This window comes from Callospermophilus lateralis, chromosome 8 (genome assembly GCF_048772815.1).
Source record: "Callospermophilus lateralis isolate mCalLat2 chromosome 8, mCalLat2.hap1, whole genome shotgun sequence".
NCBI classification, from domain to species: Eukaryota; Metazoa; Chordata; class Mammalia; order Rodentia; family Sciuridae; genus Callospermophilus; species Callospermophilus lateralis.
Window position 1 is genome coordinate 57,748,077 of NC_135312.1, and position 20,382 is coordinate 57,768,458.

Genomic DNA, 20,382 nt, shown 5'->3' on the forward strand with positions numbered 1-20,382 from the left:
TGTGACCTAGTTTGAGAACTAGTGTTTTAGAATACAGTTTCCCAGACTTTCGGTTTCTGAAGATCAGTTTAGAAAAAAAGGAAACAGACAATCAGTTTTCGTTTAAGTACAATATTCTACTAATTTTGTGTTGTTAAAAATTTGAATCTCTGAAAAACTTGTTCATCCAGTTTTGTTATCTTGCCTGATTGGAAATCATTCCTTAACAATACAATTCTCTAGGCTACAACCAAGTAGAAAAAATTAAGCACTTATGTCTATTAAGTGCCAGGGATCATATATTTCCTGACAATCCTGAAAGCAGGAAACAAAATAGGCAGAGATAAAGCCAATAAGGAACTTAGGAAATTATAACTACAGTACCTTGGGGATCATGAATCAAGTGAATGGCTGAAAAGTTAAACACCTCTGGCTTTTTTTTCTTCTTTTGTTTCTAAAAGAGACAGAGGGAAACAACTTTTCAATCTGAATTATAATGATATTGCCCTTGGAATTCAATGTGCTATGGTGCTAAAGGCTGTTAACATGTCTAGTAGACTGTGTAAAAAGAAAAAAAAAAAAATCCTTGATCTAAAAACCTTTCTTTCGACTGAAAGAACTAAAGATGATTTTTGCCATTTAGGATTAAACCCTAGGAATCTTCTAGGCATTAGAATCTGTGAAACTTAAAGGAATCTGGAAATATAAACAATTAAAAATAGAAGAGCTGGGCACAGTGGTACATGCCTATAATCCCAGCTACATGGGAGAGTAACGCAGGGAAACCAAAGGTTTAAGGCTAGCCTCAGCAACTTAGCAAGACTCTATCTTGATAGAAAGCAAAAAAAAAAAAAAAAAAGGGGGGCAGGGGTGAAGAAGGGGCTGGAGTTGTGGCTCAGTGGTAGAGCACTTGCCTAGCAAGTGTGAGGCCCTGGGTTCAATCCTCAGCACCACATAAAAATAAACTAAAGGTATTCTGTCCAACTACAACTAAAAAATAAATATTAAAAAAAAAAAAAAAAAAGAGGTGAGGAGGTGCTGAGATATAGCTCAAGGGTAGCTGGCTTGTCTAGCATTTACAAGGTCCTATGTTCAATCTCCAGTACTACCCAAGACATCCACACACATACACACACACACACACACACACACACACACACCCCCCAAAAAAAAACCACTCAGAGGGACCAAACTAATGATTCTCAGAATAATCATTATAAAAATAGTAAATGCAATTAATTTCTATACTTTTCTAAAAAGACACATCTAGCAAAAATATCCTAATATAGGCACATTCTATCAGAACAATTGAAAGTGAATTTAATCAAACTAATTTATTTAAGTCACAGATTTTGCTAGAGCTGAATATCTTATTAAAAATTAGTGTTGAAAAATTCATCACACATTTCTAAATTTTGAAAAAATGCTGTTTCTTGATTTCTAAATCTTATAAAGCTCTAGCTAAAAACCATATATTCAGTATTTTAAGATTCCTACCTCATTTCCCAGGTATCAATCTTACCTTGAGTACTTTCATTGCCTTTTCCAACTTTTTCTTGTTTTTGGAGCTCTTCTTCCCTGTGGCATACTGCACTAGCAGGTCTCTTGCTGTGGGGCCGTCATCCTAAAAGAGATACTACTTTGTAAAATTGGAAACAAGGGGAGCTAGGGTTGTGGCTCAGAGGTAGAGTGCTTGCCTAGCATGCATGAAGCACTGGGTTCAATCCTCAGCACCACATAAAAATAAAATAAAGGCATTGTGTCCATCCACAACTAAAAAATAAAAGTTAAAAAAAAATTGGAAACAAGGCATAGATCTGCATAGAAGCAATATATAATCCTTTCAACAACTTTTTGGTTCTTATCTGCTCTGCACACATCTATTAAAAATGAATAAATTTTTAAAATTAAGTTAAAAAATATGCATCCTGGGCTGGGGATGTGGCTCAAGTGGTAACACGCTCGCCTGGCATGCACAGGGTGCTGGGTTCGATCCTCAGCACCACATGAAAATAAAATAAAGATGTTGTGTTCACTGAAAACTAAAAAATAAATATTAAAAAATTCTCTCTCTTAAAAAAAAATATGCACCCATCTGTAAAAAAAAACAGACACACACAAAAATTCCTGCGTTTATATTTTGATTTTGCTTTTTACTAAAGACTGATATACAGAGTACAACTTTGTATTTATTTGAAAGAAACTAGAAACAAATTTTGATCAAAAGGGGAACGCTTAAAATAAAGTCATATATATAACATATATTCTGAATATGTGGAGGTTATTCTTTAAGATTTAATTGCACTGGTAGATCTATATGTATTGATATAAAGAAAGCAAGTTGCAGAATACATGTTACTCATACAGTTCTTAAAAACCTACTATACACGTAAGACTTTATGGAGGCATATCCATATTTAAATGGGTGAAAAATGAGATGGTTACCTCTGAAGAAGGAACAGCAATGTAGAAATAACATTAAAGTAAAACAAATTTTATCCATAGTATCTAAAAAGTTTTACAGCAAAAATGTATCAATCACACATTGTTTAAAAGATGGCTATCACATATTTCAGATCTAGCTATCAAAATGCTTTAAATGGAAAAGGGAGACTTTTTAGAATTTCTTTTTAATACTTCTAAGAAAATTTTATGATGTCATAAATCTTGATTATTTTTCCTTTTAAAGATGCCATAATCTTCTCCCCTCCTCCCACTGTAAATTTCTATGAATGTTGACATTATCTCAAAATATATTGGCAGCAATTTTTATTCTAAATTTGTATAGTAAGATAAAGATATAGCTTTAGAGTTAAGAATAAATAAGGTGGAATAAATCTGCCTTTTACTTCATCAATCTTACTGAATACAAGTGATAAATTCAAAGTGGAATAAAATCTCAATGAAGGACAAAGGAGAAATACAACAGTTTTTCTAACTCTAGTAGTCCAAAATTTTACAAATTGTTCTCAGAGAAAAAAATGAAATCTGAGAAATTATAAAATTCAGAAGCATCTATCATTAAACTAACCTCAGATTCTGAGTCACTGTCCTGTTTCTCATCTTCATCTTTCCCAAGGAAGAATGTCAAAGCAGCAACTAGTATCTAAAGACCAATCAGAAAAAAAGTCAGTTATCTAACCCAGCTTACAACAACAACAAAAAAAACATTTTTTTTTTTTTTTTTACATTTTACATATACATATGAACTAGGATCTAAAGAAAAATATGCAAAGTGTGGTGGGAGTTTTGCTCCTTTTGTTTAATTTAAAAATGTTTTCAACATGTCATCTGTCCCATAAATATGTAATTTTAAAAATCCTTAACTACAGGTGGGAGTGTAGTACAGTGGTAGAGCACATGTTTAGCATGCATGAGTTCCTGGGTTCAATCTCTAGCATCACAAAAATTAAATAAACTTAGGATAAAAACTGCCAGGCTCTGTTATCTTTGTCTTTCAGGTAGACTACCAAGAATTCCTACATTCCACACAAGAAAAGTAATGTCATGGCCCTTCTAACAAGAAGTCAAATATAATTCTTAAAATTCTTTCAATCGTACCAGAGCCTAACAGAAGAGAAGAATTAGAGGGGAAAACAATGTAAACAGCTATCACTCATTACAATGCTTTATAATCTCATAATTGCTTGACTCTTCTACAGCACAGACAACCTAAGAAAGTAGTCTAAGTACAAAGAAAGCCTCATTAAACATAAATCCCACGTTCCATCCACCACTTCTTTACATATCCAGCTCCTTTACCTTCTATCCATAGAAACAGACCACAAAGACAGTGTTTCCACACAGCCCTACAAATGCTCACCTTGGTGACCTTAGAGAAACATGCAGTTGTGATAACATTAACAGTTTTGGCATCATTCCTGGGGGGAGACAATGAATGTTTTGAAGTAGATTTTCATTGTATTGTATTTCACAGTACAGACAATGGCATAAAAGAAACAACATAAAAAAATACTTCTGACATTCGAATTTTCAACTCTAAAATTTTTAAATCATGGTTTGCATCCAGGTGGTGGTGCACACCCATATATCCCAGGTACTTGGGAGAATGAGGCAAGAGGATCAAAAGTTCATGGATAGGGGCTGGGATTGTGGCTCAGTGATAGAGTACTTGCCTAGCATGTGTGAGGCACTGGGTTCCATTCTCAGCACCACTTAAATAAATAAATAAAGGTATTGTATCCATCTTCAACTAAATATATTAAAAAAAAAAAAAAAAGTTCAAGGATAGCCTGGGCAACTCAAAAGATACCATGTCTCAAAACAAAATTTTTAAATAGGCTGGGGGTATAGTTCAGTGGTAGAGAATTTACTGAGCATGTGCAAGGCCCTGGCTTCAATCCCCAATGCCAAAAAATGTCATGGATTCCTAAGTTAGTCAACCACAAGTAAAACATTTAATTTTGCCCACTCTTAAGACAGAAAATTTGCAACAAGTAAGGTGAAGTATTTGAAGTATTTTAATGACACAGAATCTACTTAAAATAAGTGGGGAAAAAACCCCAACAACCCAGAAGAAAAAACCTGTAATACAGCAAAAGTCCAACCATAGTTAAATATGCATGTTACATAAATACCCAAAAGAAATATAAAATATTAACAGTTAATCATGTTTGGGTGGTGGGATTTTATGAAATTAAAAAACAACAACAGGGCTGGGGTTGTGGCTTAGCAGTAGAGCACTCGCCTCGCACGTGCAAGACCCTGGGTTTGATCCTCAGCACCACATACAAAAATAAACAAGTGAAATAAAGGTGTTGTGTCCAACTACAACTTAAAAAAAAAAAAAAAAACACTTTTCTAGTTTCTCCAAATGTTCCAAAAAAGGAAGAAAAAAAAAATAAAGTTCATCAATAACAAAAGCAGAAGACATGAGTTGGGGCACTATATCAACAAAAACAAATTATATGAAATACAGTATTTCACATGTGCAGTAGTAACTGACTTGGAAATCTTTAGAATGGCAAAGGAAGTAGGGCAGATTTTGAGGTCAGAAGACCTGGGTTTCAATTTCAACAATTCCTCTTAATACCTAAACTCTTACTCTATTATCTTCCATTTCATTACCTATAAAATGGAGCTAGTTCCATACAGGCTGCCTTTGTTCTTAGGATGTTCTTAAGGGTAAATGAGGTAATCAAGAAACAGTAGTCAATGTTATCTAGTCATTTGGATTGCCTCCATATTCTTACTTCTAACTTAATTTATGATAGATGTATATCGAAGAGCACATAATCAAAAGTATTTGTGTATGTGCTCTGTATTAATTATGAATGAAAAAAAGAATCTACTTCTTAAAAGACAAAGTCATATATCTATTACCAGATGTTCCTTCTGTAGAGTTCTATCATCACATCCAAAGATATCTTGGCTGCAGTTGCATTGCTATCTCTTAACATGGTATACATAAAATTCTGCAAAACCTGAAGAGAAAGAGAAAGAAGTCTTAATACATTGATGGTATAATGCTACAAACACGGACAATAAAAAGGTACTTACTACATTCACTTTATTGTTCTTGTGTTTTGCATTTATATTCTTGATATCAGTTACAATATGTGTGTATAAAGTCTGAGGAAAAGAAACAAAAACATATACATTAAACCTAACCAACATTTCTAACCTATTAAATTTGGATAAAAATACAAATAAGAACAACTTAATTTTACCTATTTTCATTATATCATAAAGATACAAAAAATAAAAGCAAGCAAATCTATAATAATAATTTAAAAATCAGCTAAAAACCAAAGTAAAGTTATCCTAAAAAGCTAAACATCGAGTTACTGTACGACCCAACAATTCCACTCCTTGGTATATACCCAAAAGAAATGAAAAATCCATTTCCATATCAGTGTTCACACAAATATTCATAGCAGCATTATTCATAATAACCAAAAAGCAGAAACAACCCAAATGTCCATTGACTGATGAATGGATAAACACAATGGAGTATAGCCATATAACAGAATATTACTTGGAAACAAAAAGAATGAAGTGTCCATGGATAAACCTTGAAAACATTATGCTCAATTTAAAAGAAGAAAGCCAGAAAAGACATATATTATATGCCTGCACTTATGTGAAATATCCAGAATAGGCTAATCTAATAGAGGACAAAAAGTAGACTAGTAACTATCTAGGGCAGGAAAAGATGGCGGCTGATTGTTCAAAATCAAATGTAGTAGTCTTTCAATACTCTGGAAAAAAAATGTTTAGGTTAATGAATATAAACTTTTAATTTTTCTTTCTTAAATTTGTTTCATAAACCTTCAGCTTCTAGTTTTATATAGCAAAGACAAGGTCACGTGAAAATGTCAACAACAACAATAAAAGTTAGTGTTTTTAGGATGGTTACAGTTATGAATGTCCATGCCCTGATTCAGTTAGTCAGAACAGAGCAGTGGTGAAGGAATTGGATTTTGGAGCCAGATTACCTGGTTTTATATTCCAGTCTCACCACTCAGAAACTGTGTGGTCCTAGGCAAGTTACTCTTTTTCTCTGTGCCACAGTCTTTTTATCTGTAAAGTGCTAATAAAAATTATAATGAAAATTCCTATCTCATTGACCTTTGTGAGTAAACAAATACACAAAAGCTCACAGAATGTGCCTGGCACAAAGTATGCACAAAGTAAATGTTAGCTATTAAATGTTAGCTATTAACACCATACTGCATGTACACAAAGGTTTATTTTTTTTCCTGTTAAAATTATTCTTGGGCTGGGATTGCAGTTCAGTGGTAGAGCACTTGCCTAGCATGTGTGAGGCACTGGATTCAATTCTCAGCACTGCATATAAATAAAATAAAGGCCCATCAACCACTAAAATAATATAAAAATATTATTCTTTGCCATATTCAAGGACATAAAGCATAAAGAATTCAAGGGATTCCAAACTGTCCACATTGTATATAACTTGAAGGAAGAATGAGATGTAGGGAAAAACTTTTTTGGTCTTTACCTTTCGCAGAAGCTTATCATGGCAACGCAGAAGTTCGAAGAAGAGCTCTAGTAAATTTGATGGATTGATGAGATTCTTATTTCTCAGCAAGATCAGAGCTTTGCAAAATGTCTTTGAAAGGAAAAGAAAACATAGTTATAGTATATGTCTTATGGACAAAGGGAAAAAAATCAAATAAGAAAATGGAGCATTTATATATATCCCAAAGAGGTTTAGGTCTTTTCCTAACAAGGCACTATTCTAGGCATCGGAACAGACAGTCTCTGCCCTCATGGAGCTTCCACTAGGGGTGGAGCAGAAGAAGATATAGGCATAAAGAAGAGTATCTGAGATAATAAATGTCACAGAGGAAGTAAAACAGGGTAATAGGATTGATAAATTCTGACTGAAGAAGGCAATTTTACAAAGAGAAGTCAAGGAAGGCCTCTCTGGAAGACTATCTTCATTTGAGAAACCCTAGTGATCAATGACTCCATGAGGATAACATAGGTCAGGCAACAATGAAATGATACACGAAATTGGAATAATCAATATAAGTCTGTTACCTTACAAGACTTGTAGCATTCTTGCTTACCACCAATTTTCATATGCAGTCTTATCCAAATTATGACCTCTAATACTACTTTCCATTAGATCTAATAAGAAATATTTGGAGAATAGTTGGTTGCTTACTGTTTTGTACAGGGAAAACAATAAGAATGGGCTTGAAACTATTTCTTCTAGAATATAATAAGGATGCTTTAAAAAATATCAGGGGCGGGACTGGGCTCAGCGGTAGAGCACTAGTCTAGAATATATAAGGCACTGGGTTCAATCCTCAGCACCACATAAAAATATACAGAAGAAAGGTCTTGAAAAAAAAAATCAGGGATATTTCTAAAACAACTAAGAAGCTCCCCCTTGGCCAAGTGGTGACAATGTGAACACAAAATAATAAGGCCCCAAAAGAACTTAATAAAAGTATTTTAAAAGGTAGTTATAATGTCAAAGAAAAAAATCTTTTTAATTTTTCTTGCTTTTCATTAAATAGGTAAGTTGTGGATATTTAGTTTCTTCTACGAAGAAATACAATCTGTTTCCATCTATGTAAGCAGGAAAGAGTAAACAAATACTTGGAGATTCCAAAGTACAAAAATAACAGCAAAATAAACTAGATGGAAAGTCCAATGGTTAATCAGAATTGGTGGTTATCACAATACCCAATAAAATAGGCCAGGCATAGTATCAAACACCTGTGTTGCCAGTTTTTTGAAGACGAGCTACAGATACAGCTCAGTGCAAGAGCATTTGCCTCGCATGTGCAAGGTCCTGGGTTCACTCCCCATAGCACATGCATGCACACGTGCCCACACACACACACACACACACACACACATATGAACACAAAAAGTTCCTCTGTATATACTAAATTATTCCTCTAGAGAGCAATGCTAACTATTCAGACTCAATCCTTCATGTTCTAGCAAAGGAAATCTCTATTTAAAAAACAAAAACAAAAGACTCTTACTAATCTTTATAAAACATAAAGAAACATACTGCTGGGTGTGGTGGTGCTTGCCTATAGTCCCAGCTTCTCAGGAAGCTGAGGCAGAATGATTACTTGCGCCTAGTAATTCAAGGCCTGAGCAACATAGCAAGGAGGGAACATACAAACAAAAAAGAAAACCCCAAAACAGTGTAAAAATGGTAGAATTACACAAAGTCTGGGAAAACATTAAGAATAAGAACAAAATTAAAAGTCCACATCATGTACAACCACAAGAATGGGATCTAATTAGAATAAGTTATACTCCATGTATGTATACTATGTCAGAATACACTCAATTGTCATACATATTTAAAAAGAACAAATAAAAAGTAAAAAGAATAAGTAGTATGTTAAATCTATAAACTTAGTTAAATATTTTCACAAGTTTTGGCATAGGATATTAGTATGCTTTGTGATCATAATTATTTTTTGTAAGTACCTGCTGTAAAGGTATTTGAAAGGCAGATATGCCTATGTTGGGTTCCCTAAAAGCAGAGTCTGATTCATTGTAAGTCACTTGTGAATACATGCTCTCAAAAGAGAAGTGAAGAATGCAGAATAAGAACAGAGAAAAGAAAAACCAAGCAAAGACACGTACTTGGCTGGAGACTAGCTTTTGTGCAATCACAGGGAAGCTCTAGAGTACAATTTACAATACAGTTAGACCCAACATGATTTGGGTTTTGCAGTTTATGATAATCAGCTGGGAGTGTAACCTCCCAGATCTAGGACTTTCATTTAGCTGGGGACTATGCTTCAGAGTAAGGTGGTGGCGGAAGTTGGGGGGTTGGAGGGGATCAGCAGTTGACATTCTCAGCAGATAGGGGAAATGGGTACAACAGTTTGTATAAGGGATCTTAACCAGGACCCAAGATCAACCACTAGAGTGACAATGTTTAAATGCTCAACCTGGCCATTTAATGGATAACTTTACTGAATTAAGCATTATATAAAAACTACATATTATAATAATTAAGGTTCTTCATGCATATGAGATTTGAAGTAATCACCTACTCAAAACAGGGCATGGTGGAAGAACAGAATAATCAGAGAGGAGAGTAGCAGAAAAGGAGATGAGGGAACAAACACAGGCAGGAAGCAGAGCACAGGTAGGAACTTAACAGGCCACAATGATAAGTGTGAATTATATTATAGATATAAATGAGAACCCACAGAAATTTTAAGGAAAAGGTGACCCTTCTGATTGACATTTTAAAAAGATGTTTAGCTGACAGCCTATTGTCATTTAAATACATTATCATATGCACACCTAAACACAGTTTAGTTTATTGATCAAAAAACTTGTCCTACCATTCGAAGATCTGGATCCAATACACTATGATTGTAGGAAAGAAGATCTTTCAGTTCTTGAGGAAAGTTACTTAGATGTTCTGGGTAGCAGTGACCAATCTATAACAAAGTAAAGGCTTTTCTGAAGTTCCTCTTTCTAAAATTGAGATGCACAGATTTAAGATGTTCTGCAAAAGGAAAGTATTTCACAAAGGCAGATGGTCCCAAATTACTTTTTTCCCATGTGCTATTTCTCCTGCTATTCTCATAGTTCCTATAGTCTTTGTAAAATATTAATGATATCATTGAGAACCTGCTCAATGAATCAGTTTGGTTCTGATTGCTTCTATGAAAAGACTTAACAAATCCTCCACTTATCGTAGGAAGAAAATAAAATCTGTGAGAAAGGGCAAGTTTTAGAAAAACTTAAGCTTCCACTCCAGAATGGAATGAGGTTGAGTATTATTATTAAAAAAATATTCTGTCAAAGTGAGTAACATTGATCTTTGTTTTATTCAGAAATTATCTTCTTACCTGTGCCATAAACATCACCAGCTCTGCCAATTCTTTGCTGGGTTTATTTGGTTGTAACTTGAAAATCTCCACATTGGATTTGTAGTGATTATACTGCTGAAAAAACTATAGAAAAATAAAATTTAAGTTTGTCATGTTCGATTATAAGAATATCTCAGAATAGAATAAAAAACTATAAAAGACAGTGGCATGGAAAAAAACATGCATCTCATATAAAAAAAAATACTTCTTTTTCCTTAGCTGCATTCTTCTAAATGAGTTTTGAAAAACCTAAAGCCATCAAAGATAATCTAAGAACTCTTTCCTTAGAATTATCATTAGAAAGTTAGGTAATGTAGTATAAAGAATAATATGCAAGAGTCAAAGACTCAGATTCTGGCCCTGTGCTGTCATTTACTAGCTAGATGACCCCTATAAATTGTCTGTTTGGAGAGCACTCAAACCAGCAGAAAAATACCACGACAGAAAACGTAGTGTGTTTCAAATACTTGAAATTCTCCTAACAAAAATTCCCCTCTTTTAAATATACACTAAGTTCTAGATAGGATATGTTAAGAGTCAAGGGCAAGAGACACATAAAAATTACATAGCTTCACTTTTTCAGCACTTACTACGTGCCAACTTCATTATGTACATTATTTATTTCATTGCAATTAGTCCTAACAATTAGTCTAATGTTGGAACTGGTGAGCCAGCCCTCAATTCCATGTCCTATAGTCCAATTTATATATATTTATATATATAGTCTCCTTCCATAGTCCAATTTCTTTCTCTTTTGTTTTTAAATTTTGTTTTGTTTCTCTGTGGAGTAACAGTTTGAACTAAGGGGCTCACACATGTTGCCAGAATCTGAGTCTTTGACTCTTGCGTATTATTCTTTATACTACACTACCTAACTACACTCCCAGCTTCCCATAGTTGGTATTTTTAAACTGTGTATATGTGTGAGAAACAGACACATATATACAGAAAATGCATATTTATTTATCATCAGCTCAGCCCTAAATGGTCTGGTGAACTCCAAATTCTCATATTCATTTGCCTATCTGACATCTGTTTAGATGTCTAAAAGATGTCTTTTTTTTTTTTTTTTTTTTAAAGAGAGAGGGAGAGAGGGAGAGAGAGAGAATTTTTTTAATATTTTATTTTTTAGTTATGGGCGGACACAACATCTTTGTTTGTATGTGGTGCTGAGGATCGAACCCGGGCTGCATGCATGCCAGGCGAGCGCGCTACCACTTGAGCCACATCCCCAGCTCCCTAAAGATGTCTTAAACTTAAGTTTTTAGGGAAACAACATAACTTTTGTTTCCCTAAAAAAAAAAAAAAATCCTAGGTGTCCACTTACCAGCTTTTACCAAATGTGGGAGTCAAAAGGCAGTCTTTAATATGTCCTACAAAAACCCAGGTCTCCCAGGCTATCCCTCAACCCACTACTCAAAACAGGGCATGTTCATATTAGTAGTATCCCAAAACTCTTGGGGTGGCATTGGGCATTTATATCTTTTAAAGAGCCAAGTTATCCTGATACTTCGTGGAGAGCACATTATTTTCCTCCAACATAGCTGAGTCAGTATGTGTCCTCTTTGCTCCTCAACCCTACTTCAAGAGCACTGGCATCCATCCAGATTGATTATTTTTTTCTTCACTGTCCCCACTCCCAGCTTTCAATCAAATTTTACCCCATCAGTAGAATATAGACATGCTTTTATTTCTATCATCTAATGAGAAACTTTTTGGGTTCCACTTCACTCTCTAGCTTTCACTCCATTTCTCTCTCCACCCTCTCTCTTTTTTTTTCCTCCTGCAGTACTGGGAAATTGAACCCAGGGGTGCTTTACCACTGAGTTACACTCCCAAACCTTTTTATTTTTATTTCAAGACAAAGTCTTGCTAAGTTGCCCAAGCTGGTCTTGAACTTGAAATCCTCCGGCCTCATCCTCCCCAGTAGCTCGGATTACAGGTAAATGCCACCACATAGCTGGCTACTCTCTCCTTTTCAGAAAAACTCCTAAATTGCCCAGGCTGGGCATGGTGGCACACACCTGTAATCCCAGGAGCTTGGGAAACTAAGGTGGGAGGATCACAAGTTCAAAACCAGCCCCCAAAATTTAGTGAGGCCCTAAGCAAATCAGCAAGACTCTGTCTCAAAATAAAAAATAAAGTGTGCAAAACTGAATTGTGCATACTTAATCTAATTGCTTTCCTTTTTTAAAAAATTGATATAATTCATATACATAAGATTTAGCCTTTAGGAGTACACCATGCAGTGGTTTTTAATTATATTCAAAAGGTCAAACAACTATCTAATTACCACTATCTAATTCTAGAAAACGTTTCACCATAAAAGAAACTCCTATGTGTCAGAAGTTATTTCCTATTCCCCTTACCCTCAGAACCTGGCAACCACTAATCTACTTTTGTCTGTATGGATTCACTTATTCTGGACATTTCATATAGATGGGATCATACTTCATTTGCCTTTAAGCCTACTGTAATCAGATTTCTGCACTCATTATTCCACCCAAACTGCTCATATCAGGGTAGCTAATGACATTAATATTGCTAGATTTCCTGAAAGTCTTTATCTTATTTGATTCATCAGCACCTCACATTCTTGGTCTCCCCCTCATCATGGGAACACCTTTGGTACTTGGCTTCTAGCATACTACCTGGCTTTCCTACTTCATGGGCAAATTTTTTCAGTCCTTTTTGATAGTTACTCAGCAATTTATTAGCCTCTAAATGTTGGGAATCCCTGGGGCATTGTCCACTTATCAGATCATTTCTCACTTAGTCTACTATTACCATCCTGGTCAAAGTTGGCACCATTTTTTTTTTTTTTCTGTAGATAATTTCAATGGGTTCTTAACTATGTCTGCTTCCACCTTTGCCTTCCTGAAATACAATCTATCCTCAAAACTAGCTACATTGATCCGGATCTCATAAGATTATTCATGAATTCCTCTGCCCAAAAGGCTTCCATCTCACTCAAAGCAAAATCTAAAGTTCTTAAAAACAGCCAGGCTCTATAAGATTAAGCTCCATCTCACCTCTGATAACTCTCCCTTTCCTCATTACCCATTTGAGCTATAATAGCCTACTTTAGGTTCTTCAAACCTACCAAGCACATTCCTATCCCAGGGTTTTTATATTTGCTGTTCCTTCTGCCTAGAATGCTTCTCCTTTAAATATACGCAGCTCTGCCTCATCCACTTTAAGCAGTTACTTGAGGACTTTTCTATTTTACTTTTTTTACAGTACTTACCATTATTTACCAAACTATACATTTCACGTCCCTGTTTAAAACTCTTCAATGGCTTCCCAAAGCACAAAGTGTAAAATCCACAACAGCCCTGTATTTCCCACATCATTTTCCACTGCTCTCTTCTGTGTTCACTACATTTTAGCCATACTTTCTTCCTCTCCACTTCTTTTTCACCAAGAGCTTCTGCCCTTCCTAATTTTTCTGTTATGCTTTTGACCTGTCTGGCTCAATATCACTATTACAGAAAAGCCTTCTCTGTTTACAGAATCAAAATTAACAGCCTTTAACATATTCCTATGCAGTCTTATTTTCTTCACAGTCCTTACCATTATAAATCTACCTTCACTAGAATGTAAGACCAGGAAAAGAAAGCTCTCATCTGCCTTGTTTATCATTGTATCCCTAAGGTTTAGAATTACATTGTTACACACCAGGGGCAACATGTGTGGATTTGTATGTGCATTTAAGTGACTAAAGGAGCCTTCTCACACATTAAAATATACACATAGGTTCATTGATTAACCTTCCCTGGTTACACAATTGATCAACAATAGAACCAAAATCAAGGCTTTTAAATCAGAAATATATGGGCTTTCAGCTTAATACTCTTGTCAATTGTTGTACAATGTTTTCCCCCATTAAGTCCTAAGCTTTCAATTCTGCAAATATTGCAATGAAATCGACAGATGCATTAATAGGTTGCAAATCATAATCTAGAGCTTATGTATTAATTATGTTAGTTAATATTACATTATAATCACCACTTTCATTTTGTCATTCCTCAGTTCAAACACCTTTAATATTCACAATTCATCCAGGTCACACTTGCTTCCAATGGGTTTGAATCCTGGCTTACCAAGGTATACTAAGCTCCTGATTCTGTCCCTAGCATTCGAGAACACCACGCCTTCTTCTAGGCACAGCTCAGGGCGCAGAGCTGACGTCCCTCGAAAGCATTTCAATATACGATTTACCAAGGGTTACCCGCTAATTCGTGTTAAGAGTTTCTGAAAAGCAGCAGCTGAGAAACCTGATGAAAAGTGGAGGATAGGGGCAGGTCCTTTGTCTGTGCACCTCAGTGAGGTAGCCAGATAAATGGAGACAAGATGAAGTTTTAAAGAATATTTTCGTGGTAACGGGGTCTACAGATCAGGAAGAAGATCCAAAGAGGCCAACAGGTGGAAAACGAGCTCTATGCAAGTTCCTTCCCCAAACCCTTCTCTCCTCCGCAGGGATCCCTAATCCTAAAGGCACCCGCGGAGCCGGGACGCCGGCTCCTCCACGCCCCCCGCGCTGGTCTGTCCACCCAGCGTGCCCAGGCCTCTAGTGTCCGCGGCGCCCGATTCCGGGAGGCCGGTCTGGCGGATGACCCACAGGGTGGGAACGTGTTTAACCCTGCCCCACTCTCACCTCCTCGATGTAGGCTGGCGGGTCCCGCTTGATCAGATTCTGTAACTGCGGCAGATTGTTGGGCAGCTTGTTGTTATTTCTGCTGGACATGTTGGCTGTAGACTGGCTTCCCCCGCCGCCGTTCTAAGAAGGCTCAAGCAGCCGCCAGCAGCCAGTCAATCGCAGCGGCGGCCTGAACTCGTGCTTCCAAGCACAACCGGAAACGGCCGGGGAAAGCTCAGTAGGAGGCACCACATTGACTTGGAAAGCGAGCTATGGGAGCCTCAGAGTGCCAAACTTCCTCTCACCGCGGAAATGCTTGCAGGGTTTTGACAGGTGATTTCTCACTTCCCTTAGGCAAGCGTTTCTGAAACGATCTGAATTATAAAGGTTTTTCTTTTGCTTCCCCCCCCACACACACATACATGATCATCATCACAACACTCTTATGAGCCAGACAAATGAGGATTAATAATTTGTTTTTAACCCCACAGCCCAACGTTAAAAACTAGAAGAAAACAAAAACCCGAAGACTATAAGGGCTGGTATACATAGCACAAGCTCGATTTGGAAAGGGGAAAAAGAGCAAAGAGGGAAGTAAATTAGTTTTTGTATGGTTTTAAATATTCGTTTTTATTTTGGTTTTGGGTGTTTCAACTCATAATGACCTAGAAAAGGAAAAGGATACGTAATGAATGAACCATTGATCGTGCTGATTGGTTAAAAAATGCAAATTAACCTGTATTTAAATTTCAACCACTATTATAACTTTTGCAAACATTCTTCAGCCAGAATTTTAAATTCAGATTCTGGCAATATGAAGAGATGAATAAATTTCTACAGTCCCAAGATATACGTAAGAAAATATGGGTTGGTTAAATGAATGAATGAAACAGGGTGTTGTTAATACAAAACCATACTATTACCTATCCTGTGCTGGGCACTGTTCAAAGGATTTTCTCATATTAACCCCTTTAATCCTCAGAACATCCCTTTAAAATAGGCACTATTTATCTCCACTTTGCATTGAGGAAACAGGCTCAGGGAAGTTGACTGCCCAAGTTCAGAGCTGTTGAGGAACCCTGGATTTCAGTACAGGCAGCCTGATTATAACTAGAGGAGAAAGGCAAAAACAACCTATTGGGTGGTAACTGATCTGCCTTAACAGCAAGACCATGGTGTTCTCCTGCTTAATCTAAGCAGTTTTTCACAGAACACCAACTTCAGTCAAGGTCACCTATAATAATAGTAATAGAATGAGTCTAAAACAAGACAACTCTTTAATCACATCTGAGTAAAAACAAAATAAAAAACCCTGCACAAGGCACAATTTGATACTTAATTGGCTTTGGAGAATAGATATTTTATTGATTGTTGAATCTAATACCTGAGAAGTTTTTACGAAGTAAATGTAAACAATAAATCTTTTCTTAAAGTCTCATCCATGGCCAGCATGGTGGCATTGACTGTAATCCCAGCTACGAAGGAGACTGAGGCAGAAGAATGGAAAGTAAGTTAGAGGCAGGCCTGGCAACTTAGTGAGACCCTGTTTCAAAACTTTTTTTAAGATGGCAGGCCAGGGACATAACTCAGTGGTGGAGTGATTGCCTAGCATGTGTGTAGGCCCTGGGTTCAATCCTGACTACCACACACACACACACACACACACACACACACACACAAAATCATAGATTCAACTGTTTTGGGTTAAGCTGTATTAGGAAAAAAGAAGCATTCTCAACACAAAATATATTGAAATTATTTAATAAAATTGTCAAAATCACAAGTTTATGTACTATGAATTTTTACCTTGAGTTACCAAAATGGGACTTGTGAATAAAACATTCAAACCACATCACAAGCTTTTATTTAGCACAATTTATATGCCAGGTACTAGGCTAGATGGTATTAGTATAATTTAAGTTTCAACAACATAATGCTTCTGTGTATATTTCATTGGTCAGAACTTAGTGATATGGCCAATTCTATCAGAGACGTTGAAAAATAGTCTTTTGGCTGGGCACCATAAAGCCTTGAAGGAGAGGTCTTGTTTTGAGAAATATAAAAGAATTTCATGAAGATTGTTATATTTAACATATGTCTGGAAGAATATATAGAGGTTTTATATGAAGGGATACATAAAGGAAAAAGAAATTCAATTGGAACAGGTAATGATGTCTATATAAGCTTATTAGTATAATGTAAGAACTTAAAGTCATTCCTTAGGAAATATTTCCTTGAGAGTGTTGAACAAAGTCAATTTGCATGCTAACCTCATGATTTTATTATACGTGCCATATGACCTTATGATAATTAAACTATTTTAAAATTGATGTTAAATATACCTTTTTATTCATTTAACTTTATTCAAAGCAATAGTATCAGGAATGATGGATTTTTTCCGATCCACACCACAATAGAATGAAACATTCCTGAGACTATCTAAAGCTAACACCTCTGTTTCCATATGAGATATTAGCCTTAATTTCTTTGTTATTTATTTTTAATTGACATATAATAATCCTACAGATTTATGGGGTATAGTGTGACATTTTAAACATGTATCCAATGGGTAATGACTAGATCAGGGTAATTAGCATATCTATCACCTGAGAAAATTATCATTTCTTTATGTCGTAACTATTCAAAATTCTCTACTTGGGGCTGGGGATGTAGATCAGTGGTAGAATGCTCACTTAGCATGCATGAGGCCCTGGTTTCAATCCCTGTATCTTCCCCCCAAAATTTCCTCTCTACTATCTACTAGGAATATACAATCAATTATTATCAACTATAGTTATCCTATTGTGCTACTGAACATCAGAAGTTATTCCTTCTATCCAACTGTACCCTTGTACCCCATTAACTATCCTCTCTATCTCCCTTTCTGTTTTATGATTAACTGTTTATTTTACAGCTTTAAAAAGAAATAATTGATGTATAAGAAACTGCCCATAAAGTGTACAATTTGATGAGTTTTATAGGTATGCACCCATGAGACAATTATCACAGTCAAGATAATGATTATATTGATCATTCCCAAAAGTTTTCTAGACAAACAGGTATCTGCATTCTGTCACCAGAGGCAAGTTTACATTTGCTAGAATTTTATACAAATGGAATCATATAAAACATACACTCTATCATCATTTTCTTTTGAGCCAGTCTTCTTTCACTTAACATATTATTTTGAAATTTATCCATGTTATGTATATCAATGCTTCATTACATCATTTCTTCTTTTTTTCCCACAGTATTTGGGATTGAACTCAGGCACTCTGCTATTGAGCTATACGCGCAACCCTTCTTGTTTTTTATTTTGAGAAAGAGTCCTGCTAAGTTGCTCATGATGGTTTGGTACTTGGAATCCTGCCTCAGACTCCCAAGTAGCTGGAATTATAAGCATGTACCACTGCACCTGGCAATAGTTCACTTCTTTTATTCCTGAGCAATATTCCATCATATAGATAAACAACATAAATATAGATAAATTTGTTTGTACATCCTCCTCTTGTTGGATATTAGGAAGGTTTCCAGTTTTGGGCTATGAACATTCATATTCAAGTTTGTGGACATGATTTCACTCTCTTTAGTAAATGCCTAGGAATGGGATGGCTGGATCATATGGTATGTTTATGTTCAACTTTTAAGAAACTACAAGTCGTTTGCTTCTATCATTCCATTAAAATTTTATTGTTTTGTTTTTCACAGTGCTGGGGATCAAATCCAGAGCCTAGTGCTTGATAAGCAAGTACTCTACCACCGACCTACATCTCCAGCCCCTAAAACTGTTTTTTTTAAATCAAAATCACTGATTACCTTCATGTTGCTAAATAATTTTTTTCATTACTTATCTTACCAGTAACATTGGGCACATTTGGTCTCTTCCTTCTCTTAGAAATATGTTTGGTTAACTGATCCCCACTCCCCTTGGCCACCTACAGGGTATTTACACGCAGTGGCCTTGGGGATTCTCATATGTATCAGGGAATTCCTCCAGTTTCCTAACTCAGAAAAGGCTAAAGTTCTTCAGGGACATAGAGGCTATTATGGACTACATGTCCTACCATACACCCAAATTCATATGTTGAAACCATAGATCCAATGGAATGGTATTAAGAGGTGTGGCCTTTGAGAAGTAACTAGATCAACAGGGTAATTAAGTCAAGAATCCTCAGAGTAGGATTAACGCCCTCACAGAAAGAGACAATGCTCGCTTCCCCTCTCTGGTCTCTGCTACCAGAAGCTGATTATCTGCAGGTCCTCTTCTTGATTTACAGATAGTCAGTTCCCAGCCTAGAGAACTGTCAGAAAATGTTTGTTGTTGAAGTTACTCAGTCTGCAGTGCTTTGTTATAGCAACTGCAAAGTAAGACAATGGGCTTATATGATCTGATCTCAAATTACCTCTCTGGGCTTCTTTTCCATCCTCTCCCTTTTGTCCACTTTACCTCAGAAAGATGATCTCCTAGCAGCCTTGAATTTCTCAAGCCTCAGGGTCTTTGTGCTTGCTGTTTGCTCTGACAGAAACACTACAGGTCTTGTTCTCTCACCTCCTTCAGGTCTCTCCTCAATGATGGTACATCTGACCTCCCACCCCTCCTCCACCCAATGCTCCCTTCCTTCTTTTCTTTCTTCTTCATAGCCCTTACCAATCTCTGCATATCATATATTTACTAATTTAACTGTTTTCTGTCTTTATGCACTAGAATAGGGGTTTAATGAAGACTTTCTGTTTCATTCACTGCTCTATCCTGACACTTGGAGCAATTCATGGCACATAGTAGTTAATCAATCAGTTAATATTTGTGGAATGAATGAATAGATGGATAATCTCTACAGTCTATTCTAATACTCCAATTATGTGATAGAAAACAAAATTTACTTCAGAATCAGTGACTATCATAGTTATTGCCTCTCTTTAGAAACCAATAATGTTGAGTATGTTGAGAAAAGCTGGGCATGGCCAGCTGCAGTGGCACACTCCTATAATCCCAGCAGCTCTGGAGGCTGAGGCAGGAGATCGCAAGTTCAAAGCCAGCCTCAGCAAAGGGAAGTGCTAAGCAACTCAGTAAGACCCAGTCTCTAATTAAAATATAAAATAGGGATGGAGGTGTGACTCAGTGGTCGAGTGCCCCCTGAGTTCAACCCGCAGCACCCAAAAAGGAAAAAAAAAGAGAAAGAAAGAAAGAAAAGGAGACAATCCAGGCATGTGTCAATTCCCTCTTGTTTAAAAATATATTGTTCTAAAGATTGTTAGACCATCCATTAGAGGGAGCTCGCGCTCTTCTTTTTAACAAGAAAATCACACCATTGGACAAAATGACCACAGGCAAACAGGAAATTGACAGAAGAATCTTGAATCCTTTCCAAAGCTAATTTCATTGTTTTTTCTTTTTTCTCCCTCTCCCCC

At 36.1% G+C, this 20,382-nt stretch overlaps 1 protein-coding gene across 1 annotated transcript in view; it reads right to left on the reverse strand.

Annotated features, from left to right (window-relative positions):
* Sdad1 (SDA1 domain containing 1) overlaps positions 1–15,169 on the reverse strand; it is a 48,299-nt gene extending 33,130 nt beyond the window's left edge. The window contains exons 1-10 of the mRNA XM_076864560.1: positions 14,992–15,169; positions 10,314–10,418; positions 9,801–9,899; positions 6,962–7,072; positions 5,500–5,571; positions 5,323–5,423; positions 3,803–3,860; positions 3,011–3,085; positions 1,502–1,603; positions 364–433 (exon numbers count right to left, since the gene is read on the reverse strand). Of these exons, the coding sequence (XP_076720675.1) occupies positions 364–433; positions 1,502–1,603; positions 3,011–3,085; positions 3,803–3,860; positions 5,323–5,423; positions 5,500–5,571; positions 6,962–7,072; positions 9,801–9,899; positions 10,314–10,418; positions 14,992–15,081 (883 nt within the window). The 5' untranslated portion in view covers positions 15,082–15,169. The remainder of the gene's footprint in view (positions 1–363; positions 434–1,501; positions 1,604–3,010; positions 3,086–3,802; positions 3,861–5,322; positions 5,424–5,499; positions 5,572–6,961; positions 7,073–9,800; positions 9,900–10,313; positions 10,419–14,991) is intronic.
* Between the last annotated feature and the right edge of the window lie 5,213 nt (positions 15,170–20,382).